At 39.6% G+C, this 25,944-nt stretch overlaps 1 protein-coding gene across 1 annotated transcript in view; it reads right to left on the reverse strand.

The window, feature by feature from the left end:
• Positions 1-25,944, reverse strand: part of ASAH2 (N-acylsphingosine amidohydrolase 2) — a 213,628-nt gene that overhangs the window by 181,661 nt on the left and 6,023 nt on the right. Inside the window, exons 2-9 of the mRNA XM_058543442.1 lie at positions 24,030-24,146; positions 21,791-21,941; positions 21,134-21,264; positions 17,955-18,178; positions 16,356-16,505; positions 11,274-11,450; positions 9,840-9,967; positions 8,677-8,754 (exon numbers count right to left, since the gene is read on the reverse strand). Of these exons, the coding sequence (XP_058399425.1) occupies positions 8,677-8,754; positions 9,840-9,967; positions 11,274-11,450; positions 16,356-16,505; positions 17,955-18,178; positions 21,134-21,264; positions 21,791-21,810 (908 nt within the window). The 5' untranslated portion in view covers positions 21,811-21,941; positions 24,030-24,146. The remainder of the gene's footprint in view (positions 1-8,676; positions 8,755-9,839; positions 9,968-11,273; positions 11,451-16,355; positions 16,506-17,954; positions 18,179-21,133; positions 21,265-21,790; positions 21,942-24,029; positions 24,147-25,944) is intronic.

Consider the following 25,944-nt stretch of genomic DNA (forward strand, 5'->3'; position numbering starts at 1 on the left):
ACAAATTGGACAATCTAGAAGAAATGGATAAATTCTTAGACTCATACAACCTCCCAAAACTGAACCAAGAAGAAATGGAGAATCTCAATAGACCAATCACAAGTAAAGATATTGAAATAGTAATCAAAAACCTCCCAAAAAATAAAAGTCCAGGACCAGATGGCTTCTCCGGTGAATTTTACCAAACATTCAAAGATGATTTAATACCCATCCTTCTCAAACTATTCCAAAAAATAGAGGAAGATGAAACACTTCCTAAATCATTCTACGAGGCCAACATCACCCTGATACCAAAGCCAGACAAAGACAATACAAAGAAAGAAAATTACAGGCCAATATCGCTGATGAACATAGATGCAAAAATCCTCAACAAGATATTGGCAAACCGAATACAACAATACATTAAAAAGATTACACACCATGATCAAGTGGGATTTATACCAGGGACGCAGGGGTGGTTCAACATCTGCAGATCAATCAATGTGATACATCACACCAACAAAACAAAGAATAAAAACCACATGGTCACCTCAATAGATGCAGAGAAGGCATTTGACAAGATACAACATCCATTTATGATAAAAACTCTCAACAAAATGGGAATAGTAAGAAAGTACCTCAACATAATAAAGGCTATTTAGGACAAACCCACAGCCAACATCATACTCAACGGGGAAAGACTGAAAGCCATTCCTCTGAGAACAGGAACGAGGCAGGGCTGCCCACTCTCACCACTCCTGCTCAACATAGTACTGGAGGTTTTGGCCAGAGCAATTAGGCAAGAAAAAGGAATAAAAGGAATCCAAATAGGTAACGAAGAAGTGAAACTCTCACTATTTGCAGATGACATGATTGTATATATAGAAAATCCTAAAGAATCTGTTGGAAAACCATTAGAAATAATCAACAACTACAGCAAAGTTGCAGGGTACAAAATCGATCTAAAAAAATCAGTTGCATTTCTGTATGCTAATAATGAACTAACAGAAAGAGAGCTCAAAAAGATAATACCATTTACAATTGCATCAAAAAGAATAAAATACCTAGGAATAAATCTTACCAAGCAGGTGAAGGACCTATACAATGAGAACTACAAGACATTATTGAAAGAAATCCATGATGACATAAAGAAATGGAAAGATATCCCATGCACATGGATTGGAAGAATAAACATAGTTAAAATATCTATATTACCTAAAGCAATCTACAGATTCAATGCAATCCCGATCAGAATCCCAATGACATTCTTCACGGAAATAGAAAAAAGAATACTAAAATTTACATGGGGCAACAAAAGACCCTGAATAACTAAAGCAATCCTAAGAAAAAAGAACAAAGCAGGAAGCATCACAATCCCTGACTTCAAAACATACTACAAAGCAATAGTAATCAAAACAGCATGGTACTGGTATGGAAACAGACACACAGATCAATGGAACAGAATTGAAAGCCCAGAAAGAAAACCACACATATACGGACAGCTAATTTTCAACAAAGGTGCTAAGTACATGCAATGGAGAAAGGAAAGTCTCTTCAATAAATGGTGTTGGGAAAACTGGACAGCCACATGCAAAAGAATGAAAGTGGACCATCTGCTATCGCCATTCACAAAAATTAACTCAAAATGGATCAAAGACCTGAAGGTGAGACCTGAAACTATAAAACTCATAGAAGAAAATATAAGTAACACACTATTTGACATTGGTCATAAAGGAATCTTTTCAGATGACATGCCTACCCAGACTAGGGAAACTAAAGAAAAAATAAACAAGTGGGACTTTACCAGATTAAAGAGCTTCTGTAAGACAAATGAAACCAGAATCAAGATGAACAGACAACCCACCAGCTGGGAGAGAATATTTGCAAAGCATACATCTGACAAGGGGTTGATCTCCATAATATATAAAGAACTCACACAACTGAACAACAAAAAAACAAACAACCTGATCAAAAAATGGGCAGAGGAAATGAACAGACACTTCTCCAAAGAAGATATGCAGATGGCCAATAGGCACATGAAAAGATGTTCAACATCACTAATCATCAGGGAAATGCAAATCAAAACAACACTAAGATATCACCTCACGCCCGTTAGAATGGCTATAATCACCAAGACAAAAAACAACAAGTGTTGGAGAGGATGTGGAGAAACAGGAACCCTCATACGCAGCTGGTGGGAATGCAAACTGGTGCAGCCTCTATAGAAAATGGTATGGAGATTCCTCAAAGAATTAAAAATAGAGATGCCCTATTACCCAGCCATCCCACTACTGGGAATCTATCCAACGAACCTGAAATCAACAATCCAAAGAGGCTTATGCACCCCTGTGTTCACTGCAGCATTATTCACCATAGCCAAGAAGTGGAAGCAACCTAAGTGTCCCTCGACTGACGATTAGATTAAGAAAATGTGGTACATATATACAATGGAATACTACTCAGCCATAAAAAAAAGACAAAATCGTCCCATTTGCAACAACATGGATGGGCCTGGAGCGTATTATGTTAAGTGAAATCAGCCAGAAAGAGAAAGACAAACACTGTATGATCTCACTCATGTGGAATATAAACCAACATAAGGACAGAGAAAACTGTACTGTGGTTACCAGGGGCAGTGGGGGTGGGGGGTGGGCACAAGGGGTGAAAGGAGTCATATATATGGTGATGGACAAACAAAAATGTACAACCCAAAATTTCACAATGTTAAAAACCATTAAAACATCAATACAAAAAAAAACCACTTGATACAACACCAAGAGTCAACTCTAATGTAAACTATGGACTTGGGTGATAATGATGTGTCAATGTAGGTTCATCACTTGTAACAAGTGTACCTCTCTGGTCCTGGATGTTGATAGTGAGAGGAGGGTGTAGGTATTGGTAGCCAGGAGTACATGGGAAATCTCTATACTTTCTGCTTAATTTTTCTGTGAACCTAAAACTGCTCTAAAAAATAAAGTCTATTAAAAAAAAAAAGATCCTAGCCCTGGCACAGTGTCACTTCTGCCATCTTCTATTGATCAAAGCAGTCCCAGGGCTGGACAAGTTTCAAGGGAAACCATCTAGAGAAATCATCTCCACCTCTCCCCCACACACAACCCCACCCCTCATCTCCACCTCTCGATGGGGACTGGCAAGGTCACTTTGTATAGAATATGTGGGATACGAGCTATTATTGTGGCCACCTTTGGAAATTACAATCTGCCATTTAAGCTTTTTTTTTTTTTAATCTCTGTCAATCCTAAAAAGGTAAGAGAGGAAGTAAAGAGAAGCACTGAAAAAGTGACACAAATAGCACCAAGTGAAGAGGTATAGAAAAGTCCAGATATACAGTAGTCACAATTCCTGAAAATAGACTAAACTCACTCATTAAAAGACAAAGATTGTTAGAGTAAAAAAAAAAAAAAAAAAAAAAAGATATATGATATTCATAAGAGACACATTTTAAATGTAATAACAAAGAAAAGTTGCAAGAAAATGTTAGAAAAATATACAGGGGAAATTCTAACCTGCAGAGAAATGAGTTAGCTGTATTAACATGAGAATATATGGACTTGGAGATAAAAATAAATCGTTACTAGATATAGAGTCACTAAAAAAAAAAAAAAAAGAACCCCTTGATAGTCTCAGTACATGGAGATAACATTGTTAACATTTTTCACAGTATTTTAAAGCTTCTAGAGCCCAGAGTGAGTGAAAGCAAGTAAGCATCCGCCTTTACAGAATGACCTTTTAGTCATGCTTACTTCTTATTAAATGTTCCACACAGGAACATGGACAGAAGAAAATGTACCTGAATACTAACCACGGTTGTCTTTGGGAAGTGTAACTTTGAGTTAATTTTTCTTTTTTTCTACTTTCTTATGTGTGTCAAGTTTTCTATGATGAGTACCCATAATTTTTATACTAAAAAAAAAACTTGGAAAAAAATAATAAACTTCAAAATCTATTTGGATTAAGAACTTTCCAGCAATCCGACAATCAAGTCCAATGTCTTCTGCCAGTTATGACAACTGGTTTTTACGGCTTTGGTTTCTAAACTTGGGACAAATTAAATGAACAAGCATGATTATCTCTGTTATTAGTCAGCTACCATTACCCTTGTCATCAAAAAGCCCTTATTGAGCGCCTTCACTTTACATGGGGGTGGACCAGACACAGGATGAAAACTCACTACACAGCTAAGGCCTATACTCCCCTGGAGAGCAACAACACAGACAAGCTAACAGGAAAACTGGAGCAGGGAGGCTGCATCAAGCTTCACGACAACACAGACGGGGGCAGAACAGGGAAGCGCAATTCAGTGAAGGACAGAGCAATAGAGAGCGGGCTTCACACACAAGCGTTAACACCCTTGGAGCAGGGATTTTAAAAGACAAAGACAAGATAAGACAGAGAAAAGAGAAGAGGTCAAGAATGGCTGGTGAAGGACAGTCTCTGAGGTTTCCACACTTTCTACCTGAGTGGAGTTGAGTAGTTTGAGGGGAGAATGTAGAGGGCAGAATAGAGAGCCATAGAGAATAGACAGTCAGACATACAATCAAGAAGTCACAGTCATAGATGGCAAAGAAGATTTACACACACACACACTCCATGGCTGAGTTCTGTAAGTCAATATCATTCAAATAAATTAGTGGAATTTCATGAATTGGGTTTTTCTAAGTGTGTATACAAATTATTCAGATAGGTTGAAAAATCACTGTCCCTGTTGTTTTCTAAAACGATCCTTTAAAGGGCCCCCTTACATGACCGCTTTCTGTAAGAGTAAAAGGATTTGCAATGTATAAAACAGAAGACAATGGAGCAATCATTCAAACACCTGCTCAGACTTTCTCACAGCTCCAATGAATAGCAGCAATTGAAACCTCTGTTTTGTTTTCTCCCTTCACAGTTTCTTCATACACATGGTGTCTTGCTACACCAGGATCTCTCAAGACGCAACTTGTTCTTCTCTGCTGGATGACAAACTCATTCTTTGAGGTGCCTTCCAGAGTCTCCTCAAGGGAATTTTGTAAATGCCACACAGCTTATATCTTAATTCAGAACATTCCAAACATGTTCTCTACATCTGGAGAAAAATAATTTGCTGTTTCTGCATAAGGTAATATCAGGCAAAAAGATAGAAATATTTTCCCTACATAGATAGATCAATTGGAGCAAATGGTGGCCTCACATTTGTAGAGGACTTAATGGTCATGGAATAGTTTCATGCACACAATTCTATTTCATTCCTTAAGTCATCACTCCTCCTAATCCTTCAGGAGCCCCTAACTCCCAACCTCAGCAAAATCACTTCAGTGATTTTCCATTCCCCTTGGTGTAAAGATCAAAATCTTTATCATGGCATCTAATCACTACCTCTAACTTTATCCCACCACACCCTGCTCCAATGTCTTCTGCATTCCAGCCACACAGACCTTTTATCAGTTCCTCAAATGGGCCACAGGACTTTTGCACATGCTTCTCTGCCTGTGTTAAAAGTTCTTTTCCATCCAGCATTTTGCGAGTTAGTTCCTACCTTCCTTCAGTTTTCAGCTCCACTGTCACTTTCTCAGGGAGCCTTTCCCAGTCTTCCTGACCAGGTCAAATCCCTTTAAGATAGCTCTACATACCTTCCTTTCTTAGCACTTAACTCAATTATAATTATGCATGTATTTGTACGACTGTTTGAATACCTTTTGTCTCTACCAGTAGATTGTAAGTTCTATAAGGGTAGCAACTACATCTATTTTTTCTCATCAGTGTATCTACCGTATTAGCTCAGTTCATGACATGTGTATTCCACAATATTTAACAAATCAGGAATAATAATCTCTGTGTGAAGAAAAGTTCTTACATCCACATTTGAGAAATGTGGAAACTGAGTCTCAGAGAGTTTAAGGTATTTGCTCAAGGAGCACAGACATAGATATTTGATTCCAAGGTATTTGGTTCCTGATTTCAAGGCCAGGAAATGCATCATTCCAAGGACTGGGAAGGATTGCATGGCACACGGTAGGTGTCTAGCGCGGACTTATTGAATGAAGAAATGAAAATAAAAATGAAAGGAAGAAGGATAAATTATGAACTTCAATATGGTTTTCTGTGTGAAGAAAATAGTCTTGGCTGTGACATTGGGCAGGTCAGATCACCTTTCCAGGTCTTAGCTGAAGTTTGAACTAAATGATCTTCGTGCTGCAAATCTGAGATTCTGTGCTTCCAAACTCCTCTTACTTTGGCATTCTGTTTAACATCAGGCACCCACAGCTGTTTAACAACAGCTGAGTTACTCAGCAGCCCAGATTTGATTTTATGTTTTGGATCATTTTTAATGTATTCCAAGAGCAATTATCACTATGCAACAAGAAGCAATTGCAGGAGCAATTACATCAAGGATAACATATGGCAGCTACAGAAACAATGGAAAGTTATTGCAGGGTAATAAGCACAGCAGATGGAAAAGTGTTGTTATAACCTTGACAGTTGACCCTGGGACTTCTGGATGTGTTGTATACTTATATGCAAGGAAGCAAAGAACATCTGGGCAAAAAGATAGCATTTTTGAGTTTTCTGTTGGCATTGTTAAATGATTCAGAAACTAATAAAAGGGAATCATGAATGGTCTCAGCTATTCAGCCAAGAGTTAAGTAGAAACTATAAGAGAAAAGCAACTTTCTTCTCCCAAAAAATTTGGGATACTCTAACTAGTCATAGATATATGCTCTTCTCCTGACCGCCTCCTAACCAAATTCCAATCTAGAGCTAGCTTACCTTTCCAGATTCATCTATCACCCACTCCCTGACCTAGTCCTTTCTCTGGCCTCACATTCACTGTTTTTTCATGACTCCATGAAAGCTCTTCCAGGTCCAGTCCAAACATTTTCTCTTTGAAACCTTCCACAATGCTCCCAAGTAGCACTCCAAATTCCCACAGCACTTATTTATGCTCAGGTTATAGCACTGATGGCCATCTGATTTGTGTTCTGATTACTGTCTGTCTGTCTCTGTCTCCTACCCCAATCACCTCGCTAGCCTGTAAGACCCTTGAAGATAGAGACCATGCCTTATTCAACATAGTATTCTCCAAGCACACAGTTGCATGCCTGACATTTAGGAAGTCCATTGAGTTAAATGCTAGGTGGCAACTAACCAGTAGATGAATTTACTATAATGAAAGAATGAGTCCTATGATGTCAACCCATGTAATAAAGTTTATCAGGGAGTTTCCAGTGACCTCACTTTAAACCCAAAGAATTAGCTCCAATGCTAAGAATTTCAAGCACTCTGATATGCCAATAACAGAGTTTTTAGAAGAGGTAGAATATTATTCTACTTCTTACCTTTTAGCTGAAATTATTAAACTCTTTCCAATGCCAGGCACAGAACCAGAGCTTTACGTACTTTATCCCATTTAATCTTCAAACAACCCTATGAGGTATTATTATTCCCATTTTCAAATAGCCTAGTTGAGATGTAAGTAGATAAGTTACTTCCTCCAGGCCACAGGGTTAGTAAATGGCAGGGCTGAGATTTGAGCCCAAGTCTTAAAACCTACACCTAAAACCTAAACCCTAAACCTGAACTTCTCACCACCATGCTGTTCTCCACACAGTTATGGGGCCAACACTGGTATCTGAACTGTGGGTCACAGTCTTTACTGTTTTTCTTCACCTCTCATTATTGTTAATTTTACTCACATAGACCCTTTCATGTAGATATTTCATAATTCTACCCGGCAAAATCTCACCACCTTTACTAACACTTATTATCAACATTTTAAGGACTCATTTTATCCCTCAATTTTAGAGATAAGAAAACTGAGACAGAGCAGTTACGTAACTTGGCCAAAGTCACATAGCTAACAAAGATGAGAGCCCAGAGTAAACCCAACCCATTTGACTCTCGCACCCAAGCGCCATCATACACTTCCTTAGAGCTTTGTGTGTCATTTGAAGCGAGGCACTGAAAATGCCTAGATGAGTTTACCAACTCCATAAACACATAGGTTTGAGTCCACATGTCAAGGCATCTGGCACTGTCACCTACCCAGTCAATTCCTGAGTCAGTGCAATTGCAACGACCAAAATCACATGTGAATATAAATGCCTTCTTCTTGAAGAAAACAAGATACACATGTTTTCTTATATATAAAAAGATACTAAAACCTGTGCCAAGCTGTAATCTTACCTTATCTGCTTCCTTTAGGTGGTCTCGGTTCTGCTTTCATCACTAATTGACATTGTCCTGCATTAGACTTAACCCTTGTAGAAAAACACAAGTAAATAATCTCAAACCCATAATCATCTGCCTGGTTGGTCAGATTGTTTTCTCACTTAACCAAGAGATAATTGTCCACCATCATAGAAGTTCCACATATGAGATCTTGATATAGTAATAAGCACTAACACTGAGTCTTTGTATCATATGCCAGATGCTGTGCTAAACTTCTTGACCCAGATCCCTCATTTACATAATCTTTTTATTAGTCCTGTTTTACAGGTGAGGAACTACGCCCTGGGAAGCTAAGAACCTTGCCCCAGAACCCATGGCTGGATCAGATGTGTCTTATCTGACTCCCAAGTCCGGTCTCAAACATTCAACTTATTCTCAGCCTCTGCTGCCACTATTCTAGTCTCTTTTCTTACCCCTATAATTAAGGAAAGTTAAGACAGAATAAAAAAAAAGTGAATAGAATACCTGATATGACCCAGGTCGTCTCCATTCAAATCTACCATTTTTAAGATTATCATTTCCTTGTCTGTATTTGAAGAATACCTAGTCAACAAAACAAAGAAACTTAGTCAGTTCTATGTTAAAGCCTGGCCCTTGTGTATAACAAACAGTAGAAATTGATACAAGAACACCTCTCCGTGAGACTTCCTGACATGCTGTACTCCTATGAACTGCATCCAGGACCTCATGCCTCAGCTAGAAACGAAATATACATTTTTTATGTAATATAAGCAACACTATATATGTATTTCTTACAAAAAGTATTTGTCTTTGAAATTTCCACTCCTATCAAATTTTAATGGAATTTCTTAAAAATAGCAGGGAACATGCAAGATCAAAAACATTCATGACCTGCAACTTAAAAGTGTTTTTTTATGTCCTTTCAAGGGAAATCAGAATATATTTTCTAAAAATCATCTCCTTTGACATCTATTGAAAAATATGCAGACAATTGTAAAATGTCAAGTGGTCAAGTTGCAATGGAGATATTATTTTACTCTGCCATAGCAGCCAAGTACTTCTCTTCTGTTGCAAACTGGCTCATCACTTAAAAAAATCATCATCATCATCTTCCTTAGTAGTTCCATTCAATTATGCTAGTTTTATTTCTTGTTCTTCATTCCAGTTTCTTTATTTCTTTTATCTCCTCTCTCTTGCCACATTCTCCTGGACTAAGATAATTTCTTCTGAACAACGTAATAAAGAAAGCTATTCATTAATTTAACAAATAGGTGTAACGCACATTTTTATCTCCATTTCACAGATGAAGAAGCTGAGAGCCAATAAATTAAGATAAGTAAATCACTAAAGGTTACACAATGGGGAAGTGATAAAGCTAAGATGAGACTCAATCAGTTGTGCCTGATTCCAAGGCCCAGAGTCTTCCAAACATTCTCACGGACTCCCACGGCCAGAAAAGTGGGAAGATTCGTGCACAGGTTGGTGTGTGTTTCTACCCTCATTGTTTATTTCTGCTCATCTTAGATTATAAACATGTTTTTAAATTAATTTTAGCTTTAATACTCTTTAGAATCCCACCATATTCATCAGTAACTACTCTGTTCTTAGATTTTGTTGCTGTTTCCTAAAGGAAATACAGAATTTCATTTTGATAATTTCCCCCTCACCTTGCTCTCTCTGACTGAGGATTCTGAAGGTAAGAATAAGGGCTTCGATTGATCTGTGCACCATCCACATTTCCTTTGTTGATAAAGATCTTGCCTGGTTTCATATTTGTGTGTGCTATCTCAATGCTCTGCAGGTTAAGAAAAAAAAAAAAGAGCTGTAAATTTAGAAATCCTGGTAAGGAGATAGGACTAAGTCAATATAAATAGACAAGCCCTGTGGACAATTTCCTTTGTCTCCAATCTGTCCCCACTATGGGATAAAAGCTGGGGAACCACATGGCTGGAGTCATTCTGGAGGTAAACAGACATGGGCTTCAGGGCTGAGACAGAGGAAGCGCTTTGTATAGGGAAGCACGGTGCTTATCAGCACCTGAGTCCTTGGGACTGCTGAGTCAGGCACATCTGCCATTTCAGATGACACGAATGGGCAACTTGACTCCTACAACTCTGGATGAGATTTGTTAACATGTAGGTATTCCACCCTCCCTACTCTCTCCATCCCTCCACCCTCTAAGGCAGAATTTTTCAAACTTTTTTGACTAAGAACCACAGCAAGCAATACATTTTCCATCATAACTTAATGCACATCAACGTATGTATCCTAAAACAAAAGTTCACAAAACAAACTATATCCTTATCATGTGTTACATACTCTGATAATTTCCAATCCATTCTATTTTAGTTCTTTTTTTAAATGCTCATTGCAACCCATTAAGTTGATTTCAGAAAGCCATTCATAGTTTGAAAAACATTGTTGTAAAGACATTTCTGCCTTTGCCAGCTGAATCCCTAGATTTGGGGGTTGACTTTATAAGAAGAAGTAGATAAAGACTAAACCTGAAAGGCAAAGGAATGAAGAACACATTAGCAAGGATCCTATGTGAGAAAATAATAAGCTGGAAGACAGGGAGAGAGGAGTAAAAGCTACTCAAACCAGGAGTGGAAGAAGATTTGAGCTTATCGGTTCAGAGCATCTTGTCAGTCTATAGCTGCTGCAGAGAAATGAGGATGTGTGTTTATAAATTGGATCCCTTCTTATGCTATTTGGGAAATACAAGAAAAGATTGGAATTATTTGTAATTACTCTTGGTTCCTTGATGTGTTCCATTTCGTGTGACTTTGTGCAGAAAACAGACCATGTAGGGCCCTATAATTTATAAAGGTTACATACAAAATGTTTTCTGTGTGTTTAGACAACTGCATGAGGTTTACTGCCACAGAACTCTCTTCTCCCAATCAATCAGTACCTCATGCCTAACAGCCCACAACTCAGGACCAGAAGCAACAAGGGAGTCAGGCAGAGGAAAGAGAGGTAAGTGCTAAGACAGTGCTCAGACCAAGACCCTTAGGGACTCTCTTCATATCACCCCAAACCACTCCTAAAACACGGTAAACAATGGTAATGAACAGCTGCCTCTGGGGCTCTTTGCTCACCTTCACGATACCAGTGACCATGTACTCAAAAGTTCGATTGCTGTATCCTTCACTGGCAATTAAAAATAGAGTATACTGGAAATATCCGGCTGGACCCGAGTGTGTGTGAGTGCCACTCAGGATGACATTGTCTCTTCTGTACAGGGAGCCATATTTAATCCGAAGTCTGTTCAGGACCTTCAAGAAAGGAACAACAACAACAACAAAAAACAGAACTAAGAAGAGGGATAACATAGATAGGAATATAGCATGAGAAAAGGCTCTGATGAGTCCAATCACTGATCCATATCAACGACATCTGTCAAGTGGCCCTTCACTCTATGCCTGAGTATATCATCATAGTAAGAACAATTGCAAGAGCTAACACTTTATAGATTCTTGCTATGTGCAAGCACAATGCTAGGTATTACATACACCACGTCATTTAAAAATCTTTATAACAACCCCAAGAGGAAGGTATCTTTAACCCTATCTTTTAGCTGAGAACATTGAAGTGTACAGAAATTAAGTAATTTGCCCACTGATCTAATAGAGAGCAAAGCCAGAATCCAGATCCCAGTCTCTCTATAGAAACGGTACTCTTACCTATTCATCATTCAACACATAGTATTAATATCCAGGCACTGTTCTAAGCACTAGGAATACATGAGATTCTTACTCTGAAGAAGTCTTTACTCTGAAGAAAAAGATAATAAACAAACAAATAAATATGTAATATTATATCATATAGTGATAAATGCTGTGAAGAAAACTATTGCTGGGTAAGGAAAAAGAGAGCGATGGGTGTTAGTGAGGAAAAATCTTTCCAAAGAGGTTATCTTTCATCAGAGGCTTAAATGAAGAGAAGAAGGTAGTTGTGCAATACCTAGAAGAAAAGCATCCTGGGCACAGTGAACAGAGAGCAAAGACCTCTTTACTGCCTCACTTCCCACGACAAAGAACTCAATATTCGCTGACACAGACCCCTACACTTATTGGTCTGGGGGAAGCCAGCCACTGTGGACACCCTGGCATTTCTGTGGAGAGGCCCATGTGGAAAGGACTCAACTTGTCAGCACCAACTTGCTAGCCATGCGGGTGAGCAACCTTAGAAACAGATCCTTCAGCCTCAGTCAAGCCTTCAAACAACTGCAGCCCCAGCCAACATCTGAGTTCAACCTCATGACACAGAAGTGATGATATGTGACTTCTGTTCTAACATAAGTCAGGATCACCTAACCCAGCCACTCTTGGATTCCTGACCCACAGAAATCCTGAGCAATAACACATGATTATTATTGCTTTAAGCCACTGAGTTTTCCAGATGACTTGTTGTACAGCAATAGATAACTAATACAAAGAGACTCAGTAAATGTTCATTGAATTAATCAATCAATGTACATCCAAATCCATGATTAGTGTCTTTGTATGGTGCATACACATCAAGAAAACAACAGAGAGAAAATTGGTGATGTTCCTGAGTATTATTTCAGATTATGCTTTAATCAGCCGCAATCTGAAGTTTGATATTATTGTGGCTTCTTTGTGAAAGATATTTTGACTTTTTTACATCAAAAATCATTAAAATGATCCAGCAAAAGTGTCAAACCCAAAGTAACCTTTTTCAATGTAGTATTCTATCACCTAATACCAGGGATAATGACGCAAGCTCATTTATGGCAGAGAGAGTAAATACTGCTTATCTCATGCACTCAGTCCTATTTATTGGTGGTTGCTGCCAGGAGCAGTGTGTTGAGAAGGATTCTGAACCCAAATCAAAAGAGTGCCTTTTTTGATTAGCAATGCTGTCTACCTTAAGTATGGCACAGGCCACAGTATGCTGATAAACTGTCTCTCTGAAGAAAAAAATAAAAGAAATCCCTCATTTGTACTGCTTGCCAATTTCTGTGGTGCAAATACTCCCACCATAGTCAATTTCAAGCTACCAAAAGTTTAACAACCAGCTCACAAAGTTCCTGAATATTTAACAACTGACTCTCATGAGCTGGTGCAGGCCATTTCCAGCACACCATTGGTACATACAGGAGTAGCAGGGACTTATATGCTATATACTTAACATACATAAAGACATCCATTTAACCTCTTCTATTTTAGGTGAAGAGCTCCACCACGCTCATTCTAGTCATGTGGTCATTGAATCAGGAAGAAGATTTTCCAAACCACCTTGCCTCATTAACCTCTCTGTGCCCCAAACATCGATTGCTATGTTACCATGTCCACATGAGCAATCCCGTGATACCAGGCAAATGTGGAAAGGAAATATGATATAACCAGACTAACATCCCTCTGACCAAGTAGCCCACATCCCCCCATCCCAGTAAGTTTCCATGTTCCTTCTGTTTGATCCTAACTCCAACCCCAGCTCTTCATCACTCTTATGTATTCTTCCACGCAGTAACTACCACACTCATGAAGAAGAAATATCCGTAAGGGACAGATCAATGAAGGGACACCATGAAAGCTTAATTAAAGTCAAAGGCTAATATTCTTAACATTCTCTAACTGAGACAAGAAGGTAGTGAAAAAAAAGAATTGCCAGTCGACTCAAAAGCTCCCCTAAACTTACCCTGTTTTTATTCCTAAAGAACTATAATGTCAGGATTTTAGAATTAAGTGTATTTCTTCACATTTATTCAAGAATCAAGCTCTTAAAAAGATAGAAATTATGAATCTTGAACTGTAAAACAAAAGAAAAAGATTACAAAGAGCTCATAGAAATCTTATCCTAAATCTCTGATATGAAGTCAGACACATGGGATTTCTGGGAAAAAGAAAAGAAAAAGAAGTCAAAAACCCAATCACCTAATAACAATAGCCATATAAATAGCATGTTTTCTACTTCATGAATGGAGGGGTATTTTAACATAAAGCAAAGAAGTTACATTAACGTCTACGGCTCACTTCTTTGTCTTCTGTTTCCATTCCATTTCCTATTACTGACACTCTTGGGAACATGACATAGAAAGAGTTAGAAAGTCATTGTTTTCTTGCCCTGCCTCACTGCTCAGAGATTCTCCTTAATCTTCATTTCATGCTGGAAATTTCATCAATGTTAATGCTGAGACTGAGAACTTGTCTAAAACTAGGTGTTATAAGCTTAATGGCACTTGTTTAGCCACATTTATTTTTCACACTTTCCCTTGGGTTAACTTGGGATAACTAAGTGGGTTCGATTAAAGGCCTTCCCACTGGGTTTCAGATTGCATGGGGAAATAAAAATAGAAAGAGATGGTTAAATGGTTCCCATTATTGACTTGATGGAGTCTACAACCCAACACATTAAACCCCTCTCCCCTCCACACTGCACCCCCAAACTCTACCTTTTGACTCTCCTATTTCTGCTTATGACCCTACAATTTCCCAATCAGAATCACCTTTGATTCCTGAGAAAAACAGTATAGTGCAGTGGTAATGAACGTGGGCTGTGGCATCAAGATGCCTATGTTTGAATCCCAGCACTGACAGTTCCTAGCTGTGTAACCTTGAACAAGTTACTTGATCATCTGCAACTTGGTCTCCCAAACTGTCAAATGACATAATAATAGAACCTTTCTCATACAGTTGTTTGGAGGATTAATTAATATATATGAAGCTCTTAGAACAGTGCCTGACTCATCGGGGGACTACATTACGTATTAGCTTTTATGTCTATTCATCCCCAAATCTCATTAGTATTTAATTTGACCTCTTACCACCATGTAGTCTCACTGTGACTCCATTTGTTTAAGACTTTTGCACCAGCCTCCCATGATATAAGGGAAATTGCCAGGCAGAGTTAAAATCCTTCCTACACTTTTAAGAACGTGGGCTCTGGGATCAGACATACATGTGTTCAGAACCCAGCTTTTCCATTTGCTAACTGTGTGAATTTGGGAAAGGTACTTACCTTCTCTAAGACTTTTCTTATCCATAAAATGGGGATAACAACAGTTTTGTTCTAAGTATAGGAGTGGGGAAAACACTTAAACCCCTGCTTCTCATGTTTCCATCGATGGGAGAGGATTCCATTCTACTCCCCAAGAGGGAGTGACATTGGAGAAATGCTTTTAGGCCTTTCATCACCCCTCTCCCTGGCCCCTTCGCACAGCAGGAAGAGCAAGGTGTTTAATAGGTGACGTTGATAGAACATGACAGTGAATAATGGACATTTAATGGTCGTGGTTCTGGGTGCTCCGGATTCTTCTCTTTCTCACATTCATGAATATGCAAACAGACATTAAGGGAGCACATTCTCTTTCTGTGACCTGATCCCATACAGAAAATATAACTGGGTCAGGGCCTAGAAATTGGCTTAGAGAGACAGACATAGAGTCTTTCACTCTATTTCTCTTTCTGTCTCCTTCCTTCCCTCTTCCTTCCCTCCCTCTCTCCCTCCCTCTTTTTCTCTCACTCTGTACCTTAGAGGTCTCAGGCAGCCCAGGAACAATCCCCGCCATGCAGCTTTCTGCTAACCTCAACTTTCCCCATAGGTGAGTAACAAGATCTAAATTTGGGGAAAATCATGGAAAGGCCTACCATATTCTACGATACAGTTTAAAAATGAAGAGAGCTGACATATCCTTTTTAAATTTTATTATTGAAATATTCAAACACAAAATTATCAGAATAGTATAATGAAACCCCCGTGTGCTTAAAACCCAGCTTCAGCAATTTATGGTCAACCTCATTTCAGTGTTGTGTTTTGATTCTCATCTGATTCCTTGCATATATTCTCAATTGTCTAAAAACTTGAGGGAAGGGTTAGTGATTGATCGGTGCTCTCAGACTTCTAACAAGGAGGAGTAAATGAAAGAATGTACATGAAGGTCACCTGGAACATAATAAGCTTTCAAAAAACATTAGCATTAATAATGATGATGGGCCATCAACAGAGTTGAAAGCAAATTTTGACCAAAATGACTTGGAATGGAAAAACGAGGATCATTCTCCTCATCCAATTGTCTGCTGGATTGTCAAGAGCTTATAATGTTGAGGGTAGTAGAAACTTACTGGATGAGAAACCAGGAGGGCTTAGTTACTGTCACATTCACTCACAGACTTTCTTTTAAAATATGTCATTTCTTTCTCATTTGAATCACTTACCTCAAGCCTGAGTCGTTGGGATACCATGCCTATGTCAATACTGACAAACACCATTCGATTTGACCCGTCAGGTTCTGCCACGATGAAAGCACGACTGTACAACCTTGTGAGGATGCCCCGTGCATGCTGACCAGTTTTGCCGTAGCCCATCTAAAGAGGAAAGCAGAATCAGAACCACTCTGTCTCACTCCTCTGCTACCAGAAACCAGGAACAACCATACAAGAATAGACTACTTAGGAAAGACAAAAAACAATGCACATGACACTGTGGCTCCAAGTGAGATAATATATATGTTTTCAAGAATTAAGCCAATATCACAAAAGAGGTTTTATTATTCCATGTAGAAAAATGTAAAGGCCAAGTAGTGATGGGCTTAACAGAAGCTATTCACCGGTCTATGGGCGAGGAAAAAGCTGGGGTGGCTCGGGAATTCGATTACCACACTGGAGACCTTTCAGGGCTCTTCTGTTCTTTGAAACAGAACCTTTTCTCCTTCCTGTTTAAGGCACTACAGAAGGAAATAGTTCCCCTACCACCATCCCTCATGGCCCAGGAACATCCTGAAGACTGAAGGCTCCCTCCCTTTGGTTATTTGTGTTATTTTTTCCTGAAGGAAATGGTTTCTTTATGATTAAGTAATCTTTACTGAGGGTGCATCACCCTGGCTTTTACCACATTGTCTCTCCCTAAGCCAAGTCAGACCAAATACACCTATCCCAAACTCCTTCTCTCACTATGTCGTAAAACCCACCCTTAAAGGTATACCCAGGTCTTCAGAATGCTACATCCACTGCTTGCTTTATCCCTCATGTGAGTGTTCATTTAGGGTTCACATTCCAGAGTCACTTTTCAGAACAGACAGGAGGGAAGAATTCCTAGAATCTAAAGGTTATTTGGAAGGAGGGAGAAGATTCCATCAGACAGCTTCATGCTCTGGTATTCTAGGGTAGGGTTGATATAAATGGATATTTCCAACATCACAGCCAAGAAGTTGCATGCTAGCAGCCAGTAGGCCACACCTCACCTATAGACGTTTTTTACTTGGCTGACACAGTGTTTGTCCATACTAGGTTTCCAGTTTTTAACCAACTAGAGTTGCCTATATTTTCCAACTGAGAGATTGAAATCCTCAGATCTTCAATCCATAGACTTTCTGGCTTCTCTTGAAAAACAAAAAAAAACAACTGTAAGATACGGCAGCCCTGAGTCAGCATTCTTACATGGCAACAGTCAGCTAGAGCCATGCACTTTCTAGTTGCACCATAGTCCCTGCCACTTCCTGCTGACCCCAAAATGAGGATTCACTAGATATCTATCATCTTACACTGGCCTGCCTCAGTCATTCACAGTACCTGCTCATCCCCTGTGGTATTAGTTTGCCAGCCCTGCCACTTCATAAAGATGGCCAGTTGTCTTTACAAGGAAGTTGTGGTTGAATAAAATCTCCCATCTTCCTTACAGTACAATACTCATAGTGTTAGACAACAGTGAAGTCAATAGAAAAGGGAGAAGATGATGTAATAAATAAGAAATTTAGGATGCAAAATAATAAAATTACTTGTTTCATAGTCTCTTTGAGGAGCCCATGATTTACTTACCAAAGTAATATCTGCTACTTGTCCTGTGCAGTCAGCTCGCCCAACACCGATATTGTAGCCACTGAAGTTCTGAAATAGAGGTGGCTCTGGGGTGCTAGTCCCTGGAGACACCTGGGTGGCTGTGGGGCCCTGGGTCAGTGTGGAGCCTTGAGCGGCTGTGGAGCCTTGTGTGGCCAGAGGGCCCTGGGTGGCCTGACGGCTCTGGGTGGTCGAATAACCTGAATCTAAAAATGGAATAAGATATTTAAGAAACAACGTTTCAGCCCACATATTTATCAGCATCAGTTAGAACCCATAGGTTCAGGTGTCTAAGGAAAAATCATTGTATAGTCTCTTATATATGACATAAGGTGAAAAACATCTCAGGAACGTGTTTTATAACATAATCCTAAGATCATTTTCTTGGGCTGGAGATGTTTCAGCTGAACAATCAAGGCCTCCATCAATTGTCCTTCAGCTTCTCATCACAAGCCATTCTTTCTCAAACTCATCACCCTTTATTCACTCACCCTGCACTTCTGTTTCAGCCAAATGAATCAGGTGACAAATTCCTGGCACACAACCTACTAAATCCAGCCTCTGGGGATTTGTTTCTACCATTCTCTGCATCCAGAGCCCTCACTCCTTCCTGCTCCACCAACCAGTCTCCACTACCCCCTTCAGAGTACATTTCCATCACACTCAGATTCAGCTCAACCCCTCATCTCCAGGATGCCACACCTAACTGTCTATACCCTCCTCTGATCTTCCTCAACCTTTCATAGACTTTTTTTTTTTTTTTTTTTGTGAGGAGATCAGCCCTGAGCTAACATCCGCCAATCCTCCTCTTTTTTTGCTGAGAAAGACGGCCCTGGGCTAACATCGGTGCCTATCTTCCTCCACTTTATATGGGACGCCGCCACAGCATGGCTTACCAAGCAGTGCGTCGGTGCGCGCCCGGGATCAGAACCAGCGAACCCCGGGCCGCCGCAGCGGAGCGCGCGCACTTAACCGCTTGCGCCACCGGGCCGGCCCCCATAGACTTTTATTCTTAATGCAACTTGGATCATTGTACACTTGTTGACGTAGTTCCACCTTATTTTAATGATTCTCATGCTACCATATATGTATGTGTATGTACACACATACATTCTATATTAGTGTGCATATCACACACACACACAAATATCAAGGGATGCAGAATGGCATAGACTAAGAGGGCAGGTGCCGGAAACAAACAGCCTGGGTTTGAAAATTGGCTCTACCACTTACTAGATGAACAAATTACTTAGCCTATTTCACCCCAATTTTTTCATCTATGAAAAGGAGATAATAATAATACCCTACTTCCTAGGGTTGTTTTGAACAATAAACATATTAATGCATATTAAAAATTTAGAGCGATGGCTGTCTTATAGCTTTGGTTTTATTATTTAGACATCTTACATATACATTTTATTTGTTTGTTTGTTTCCACCCCAGACAACAATCAGGGGTGGCCAAAGCAGTAAATGTCAGTGTCACTAGGCACTAGTGGTCAGAAAGCGCTTAGGCAATAAATTAACAGCTAACTCCTTCTGGGATTCTAGAATTCTGGAGCTCAAAAAAACTTAGAGATCATGTAGTCCAATCTCCTCAGCTTTACACATGAGAAAACTAAAACCCAGAGAAGTGACTTAACCAAGATTTCATGGAGAGCATATGATGAATCACATGCCCAAACCAGATCCTCTAACCCAGAACCGCACGTTCTTTCAACCGCTTTCTAGATGGAGGTGGAATACACGTCTTCTCATCCCCAAGCCCACGCTTTCTACAAGACATCAAGTATTCCAAGGAAGGAAGCAGGCACCTTTGCTACGTCTTCACTGATAGCAACGTAGGAATGTGGTGCCAACCAACGCCAAACCTAGTCACATAGCCAAGGGCAAGTTTTTGCGATCTCAGTCTTAGTTTCCACATCTGTAAAATGATACTAAGACTAGCACCTGCCTTTATAGAAGTTTTATGAGAATTAAATGAGAAAATTATGTAGACTCCTGACTATGGTGCTTGACACAAAGGAACCCTCCAATAAACAGCAACTTCTACTATGAGAATAGTGACTGTAATTACTGATAACCTCCCTGAGTCTCAGCCTGCACCTTTTCTAATTTGAAGAGCTAAAACTTGAAGAGCTAAAACTAAATAATTCTTATGGATTCTTTCATTTCTAACAGTCCAAGACCCTGCTCTGCCCACTGCTGGCACAGAGGATCTCTGTTCCTCTGTGTTTGTAGAGAATTCAAAGCACAGGGACATGGCAGAGAATACACTAGAAAAGTGAAAAGGCCACAAAAGAGAAAGCTGAGGTGAAGAATGCTGTCTCCTTCTTCATTTGGTCTGAGGTCAGCCCTCCCTTTACTTTGGTCAACGCATTCAATCCCCACTGTGTTCTCTACTTCATTTAGTAAGTATATAACCTAATGCCAAAGTAGAGGCTCCATCAAAGACCCATGGGCCCAATATTGCCTGTAAATATAGCCTGTAAAGATAGTCTCCAAAAACTAAATTCATCTCCAACATTAAAAAAAAAACATCAAGATATGTCTAAAAACCCCAATTTCTAGCTTCTCTTGAAAACTCAGGAGATCTGAGTCCATGTGATGTCATGACAACAAACAGCTGGCACTCAGAAGGGGCTGTGGACCTCTTTCACCAGAATCGCATCTGCCCCCATTCTGGTCCACCTCCCCAGTCCACCTTCTTTACAGAAATTGATTGGCCCCCGGAAAGATTTGAGTTCGAGACCTCCTTCTCTAAAGCTTTTCACAGACTAATTGACATTCAGTAACCCCAGGAAAAGATGATGCCAAAAAGGAGACAAAGAGAAAGAGAAGAGGCTTAGCAGGAAACCTCACATTAATGGGCCTTGAAGAAGAGTGAACTGTGCTTAGATCAGTGGGAAAATGAAAGACAAATAAATGCATGTCAGAAAGCCTGTCAACTAGCCATTTGGGACAAAGGTAAGCTTGATAAAAATTGCTATCCATGCAGAAAGGGTAATTTATGTAAAGGTTAGATGGCCACCCCACGCTGCTTAAGTATACATTGAACTGTCCTGTTATCAGCAGATGCTGTTTCTTACCTTGGTGTCCCCCATACTCAAAAAATTTCCTGCAGGCCTAGGAATAGCATCCAAGAAAGCTCATGACACTTGCCTTTGTTATTTTCAATGGTCCCACTGGTGATAAACAAGAGGCTGAGAAGGGCCACTGTGATCGCAGTCATCATCACAAGGAGGAAAATCAGGAATGTCTCTAACATGGAGAAGGTGCGTTTGGCCATTTCTCTTGAGGAAAAGCAGAGATGGAAGAAGAAATATGAAAGAGGCAGAAAAAAACAGAAGCACAAATTGAAATTCATATGCTTTGAGCTGCCCACAGTTAAGATGTCTTAGCTTTTTCATATGAATAGACTATATCAGACATGGCAAGTACAGAACACACTTGCCACTAGTTCCATATTCCAAGCCCATGGCAGACAAGAACAATCAATTACTGCAGTCTTTGATAAGCTTAGATGCAGTTTCCAAATCCTTCTCAGCGCTGTGCTCATCCTGGAAGCCATGACCCATCATTTGGCATTAGCAACTAAGCTAAAGTCTATTTGCATTCCCTGGCTCCATCATTACTGCTTTCATTTATGGCAATGATGCTCTCTGTACATGGGTCTATGTTGGAGCACTTCTGACAATGAGGATGAGTGATGCCCCCACACTGCTTGCACTTGTGAGAAGGCTGTCTGGGGTTAAGGCTGTACTCTGTGGTCATGGACTAAGTAAAATTATCTTGTTCACATGAAGGTAAAACCCATACCTTTGGCATTTAAGCTTCATGTTCTAAGTTCCAATTACCACCTGATGAGAAAATGGCATGGAAAAGGGGGTTGGCATCTCTGGTTTCAAGCCAAGCATTAGTAAAATCTCCATCTTCAGTGATCAGAAGGATCCTACACATTTTGTAAGCCCTGTATCAAAGGATGAGGATAAAGATAACGCCCCTGCTTTCCACAAAAGCAGAAAATGTCCTTACAGATTCTTTAAGATATTTTAGGAGAATTCATCATCACCAGAAGGACTATAGAAGCTAAAAATCCATATAATGTAGCAGGAGGAAATATAATACAGTGGTTCAAAGTTGGATTCCGAAGTCTGACTCCAGAATTCAAACCGCATTTCTGCCACTGACTGTAACTAATCTTGGGGAAATCTTCCCTGACAACGAACTTCAGTTTCCCCATCTGTAAAATAGAGATATGATGATGATAATAATTTTAGTACCTATCTCATAGAGTTCCCATAAAAAGAAGATGACACAAGTAATAATTTGTTTGTTCCGTGGAATATAACAAGTGCTCAAAATGTTAGCATTTATGATTAGATTCCAAAATAGCAAAGATACTGTGCTCCTCATTTTCCTTAAAGGGAGTTTATATGAGGCTAGCATTAAAGGATTATTGGAATCACAGGTAGGAACTTCAGAGCCCATTTTCTTAACCTGTGCTTTAGAAAGCCTGAGAAGTGAGATGAGCTAGGAGTCCCAAGACTTGCCCTCAAAATGGGCATTATGTGGCTAAGATGCTGCTACCCGTAAGAGTAGTAAATTGGCAACAAACAGATGTGTTTAGCATGGCCCAGACAATTTTTTGTTTCAATTTGACTTAGTTGACAAAAGATAGAGCTTACAAAATTTATCTGTAAACAGAGCCCACAGTTACAAATCTGAAACTTCAAATTTTCTTTCAAAATATTTCATAAAATATGGCAACACTGAGCCAGCATTCCCACATGCCAAGAGTTTCATAAAACTTAGTAGCTGCTGTTTCCTTTAGATGGGGCATGCTTTCTCCAACATGCCATATTCCCTTCCCAGTGGACCTTATCCATCTAAGTTACTATCTGGTCTCTGCAGTCATTTTATTTTGCAATCCTTGGACTAGAGGTTAAATCAGTTTAACAGCAAACACTACAGATGGAGGGCTGAACTGAGAGTGGAGAAAGAGACAGGAATGTCTTCTCAGATTTCCTGGTTATTAACAGGCTTTCCTCATCTATTTATCACCAGCATGATGGCCACCACCACTAGCAGGGACAACTTCAAATTTAAGGGAAAATGAATTAGTTCTGTATCTTGGTCCCAACTTTCACTGTCAGCCCTGAGGAGTCAGGAAGCACATCTAAGATATGCCTCTGAAACTTTGATGATCCAAAGAAGTGTGCTAGTCATTTGCTGCTATTTCAGTAGCAAACTTCAAACCCAGTACACCTAGTTCTTGCTCAAAGCTTTGGTTTCTATGAGGCTTCCTACTAGCTGAGATAGCTTCTGCACAAAGAAGGCAATTGAAAAATGATGAGCGACAGGTGGCCCTCCTAACCCCGGAGTATCTACAAGTAGATTGCATGTGTAAATGTGACCCACCACATGGTAGGAGCCTATGTAACAAACAGACATGGCATGAAATCATAATTTTTGTTGTTGTTAGTTTTGTTCTGCTGATCTGATTACCACCACCAGCCTTTTACACAAGTCAACAATGGTACTTAATTAACATTAGTTTCCATCTCTCACTCAGATTTCAGTGATGGACCTCATGTGTTTCACCACTCTGTTTAGTTGCCAGAATCACTGCCAATATATTATTATTCTTTTTGAACCAGTTAGCACCATTTATTTCTCACTGATGATTAAAATCTGAATTCAAACATGAAAGTAAATGCCTTCTCCGCCTTCAGAAGGCAAATGCACCTTGGAGAGATGAGCCAATGATTACAATTTAAAGGATTCTACATTTCCTAATGGTTCCCACTTAATCTTGCATAATCCTGCAAACTCAAGGATGAGGCTCTAATGACACGTTAGCAAGTCACTTGCCACATTTTTACCACACTGAGAAACCTGTTTTTCAAGATTGTGACCGTAAAAAGTAATTACTTAGCAAAATGGGTTTCTAAAGCTAAGAAAATGAGGTGAAGCTTTAGGGTTTCATCAAGAACTTGGAGACAATGAGATGATTCAAGATTCCTCCCTCCTTCTAAGAAAATACCGGCCTTCTTACCTGATTCGACCACTCAAAAGAACTGCATTCCAATAAAGCAAATGATGGTCCAGAATCTTGTTTCCTTCCCCCTTGCACGTTACTTGGCTAAAACTTCTCGGCACTTTCTGAAACCTACTAAGGAAAGATGTTCACAGTCAAGTCCAGGAAAGTTAGAGTTCTTATTAGCATACCTTTGTGGGCTTGGTACAAGGATGAGATTCAAGTATATTGATAACAAAAGGCTTATGTGCAAAGCCTCTCCTAGGATGGCCTGATACTGAAGTAGAAGTCACCGAAGGCCAATTGGGCTGAAGGTCATTTCAGCCCTTACACAACTCTCCCAGCATGACAAGTTCATGCAATGTCTACAGCCTGGGTCACAAAAAAACAATACTGCATTGTTTACCACTGGTCACTCAACCAGCGATCACCAGGGAGTGATAATGTATGCTGCAGATTAGTGTGGGCTATGGTCCCAGTGGGCACTATTTACACCAATTTCAGAACAAAAAGTGACTTTAATTTTCAGATTCTCATGTATAACAAGAATGCAATGTTTTAGATGAACTAAGAATATGAGTAATGAATATATAACAGGGCAAGAAAGCTATGCAACCATTAAAAATTATATTGAAGAGGATAATTTAATGACATGAAAAAATTATTAAATATTAAGTTATTTCAGTTTATAAAACTTTTTGATCCCATTTTTATAAAATATACATTATTTATATATGTGTGGTCATAAAGACTGTAAGAAAGTATAGCAAAATGTTAAGAAGTAATTATTTGGTGGTAAGATTATGGGTAGGTTTTGTTCTCATCTCTTTGACTCTTGGTATTTTCTATAATAGCCATGTAGCACTTTGTAATGAGGAAAGTAAAATGTTTTATACCTCCTCATGGAGAATGTATACTATATAATAGCATGAAGTTAAACAAGAGACAAAGAGAGCAAGAAATAGACCAAATCCCTCCTTTTTTCTTAGTAAATCCAACCTGTCCAGGAAGCAGTTTGAAGAAGACCACCTAGGCCACTTAATTCCCCACAGAGTTTTAGGAGAGACCAGCCCCCAAAGTTCCAATGGAAATATTAGAGATATAAATGCCTTCAAATAGGGCACTTAGTAACATATCTTAGCTACCTCTCTGCTACTACAGAGGGAAATAGGTTAAATTATTGTATTAAACAAGTTTTTTTCTTTGTCCATTTATGTTAGAATTCTTGGTATCAAGCAATGGAGACCAAATCTAACTAACATGAGGAAACGGAAAAAGAGAGAGAAGTAAATTCGCTAGGAGGCAGCAAAAGAAGTTGAAGACACAGCTCAGGAAGGCTAGAGATCAGGCAGGGCAGCTCTGCGGATCTAGGTGGCAGAGCTATTGAACAGTCTCTCTAGGGCATTTCCATTAAGATGGATGCTCTCCAACTATTTCAGGTCTTTATGTTTCTCCACTCAGGATTCAATTCCTGAAGGACAGCATCTGACTGGCATCGCTCAGATCATAGACTTATCCCTTCCCTTGAGGAGATACTTAAATAGAAGTCTCAACAAGACCATACCCGAAGACAGAGGGTCGTTCTCCAAAATAAAATCAGGGTAAGTAAAAACCACAGACACTCGCTGGTGACCTGCAATTGGATTTCCTTCTCCCACTCTTTCTCACAGTAGGAGGACCTTTAAACTGCCCTTGTGGTCTCTTCCAGACTTCTCCAGCCATCTTTCTCTCCATAAAAAGGAGCCATGCCATGTTCATTCTCCATGAGACCTGCTAGGTGACCCACAGTCTAGTCAGATAAGATCAATTTACCCAAGGTTTTAGCAGATGATAACGGCATAATGTATCGTTTCTCCCAGACAACACTTGAAGGCCCAAACCTGAATTTTAAGGAGGTGACAATCAAGGAGTTCCAAGCACTGTGGCAGAGCTA

This window comes from Diceros bicornis, chromosome 6 (assembly GCF_020826845.1).
Source record: "Diceros bicornis minor isolate mBicDic1 chromosome 6, mDicBic1.mat.cur, whole genome shotgun sequence".
NCBI classification, from domain to species: Eukaryota; Metazoa; Chordata; class Mammalia; order Perissodactyla; family Rhinocerotidae; genus Diceros; species Diceros bicornis.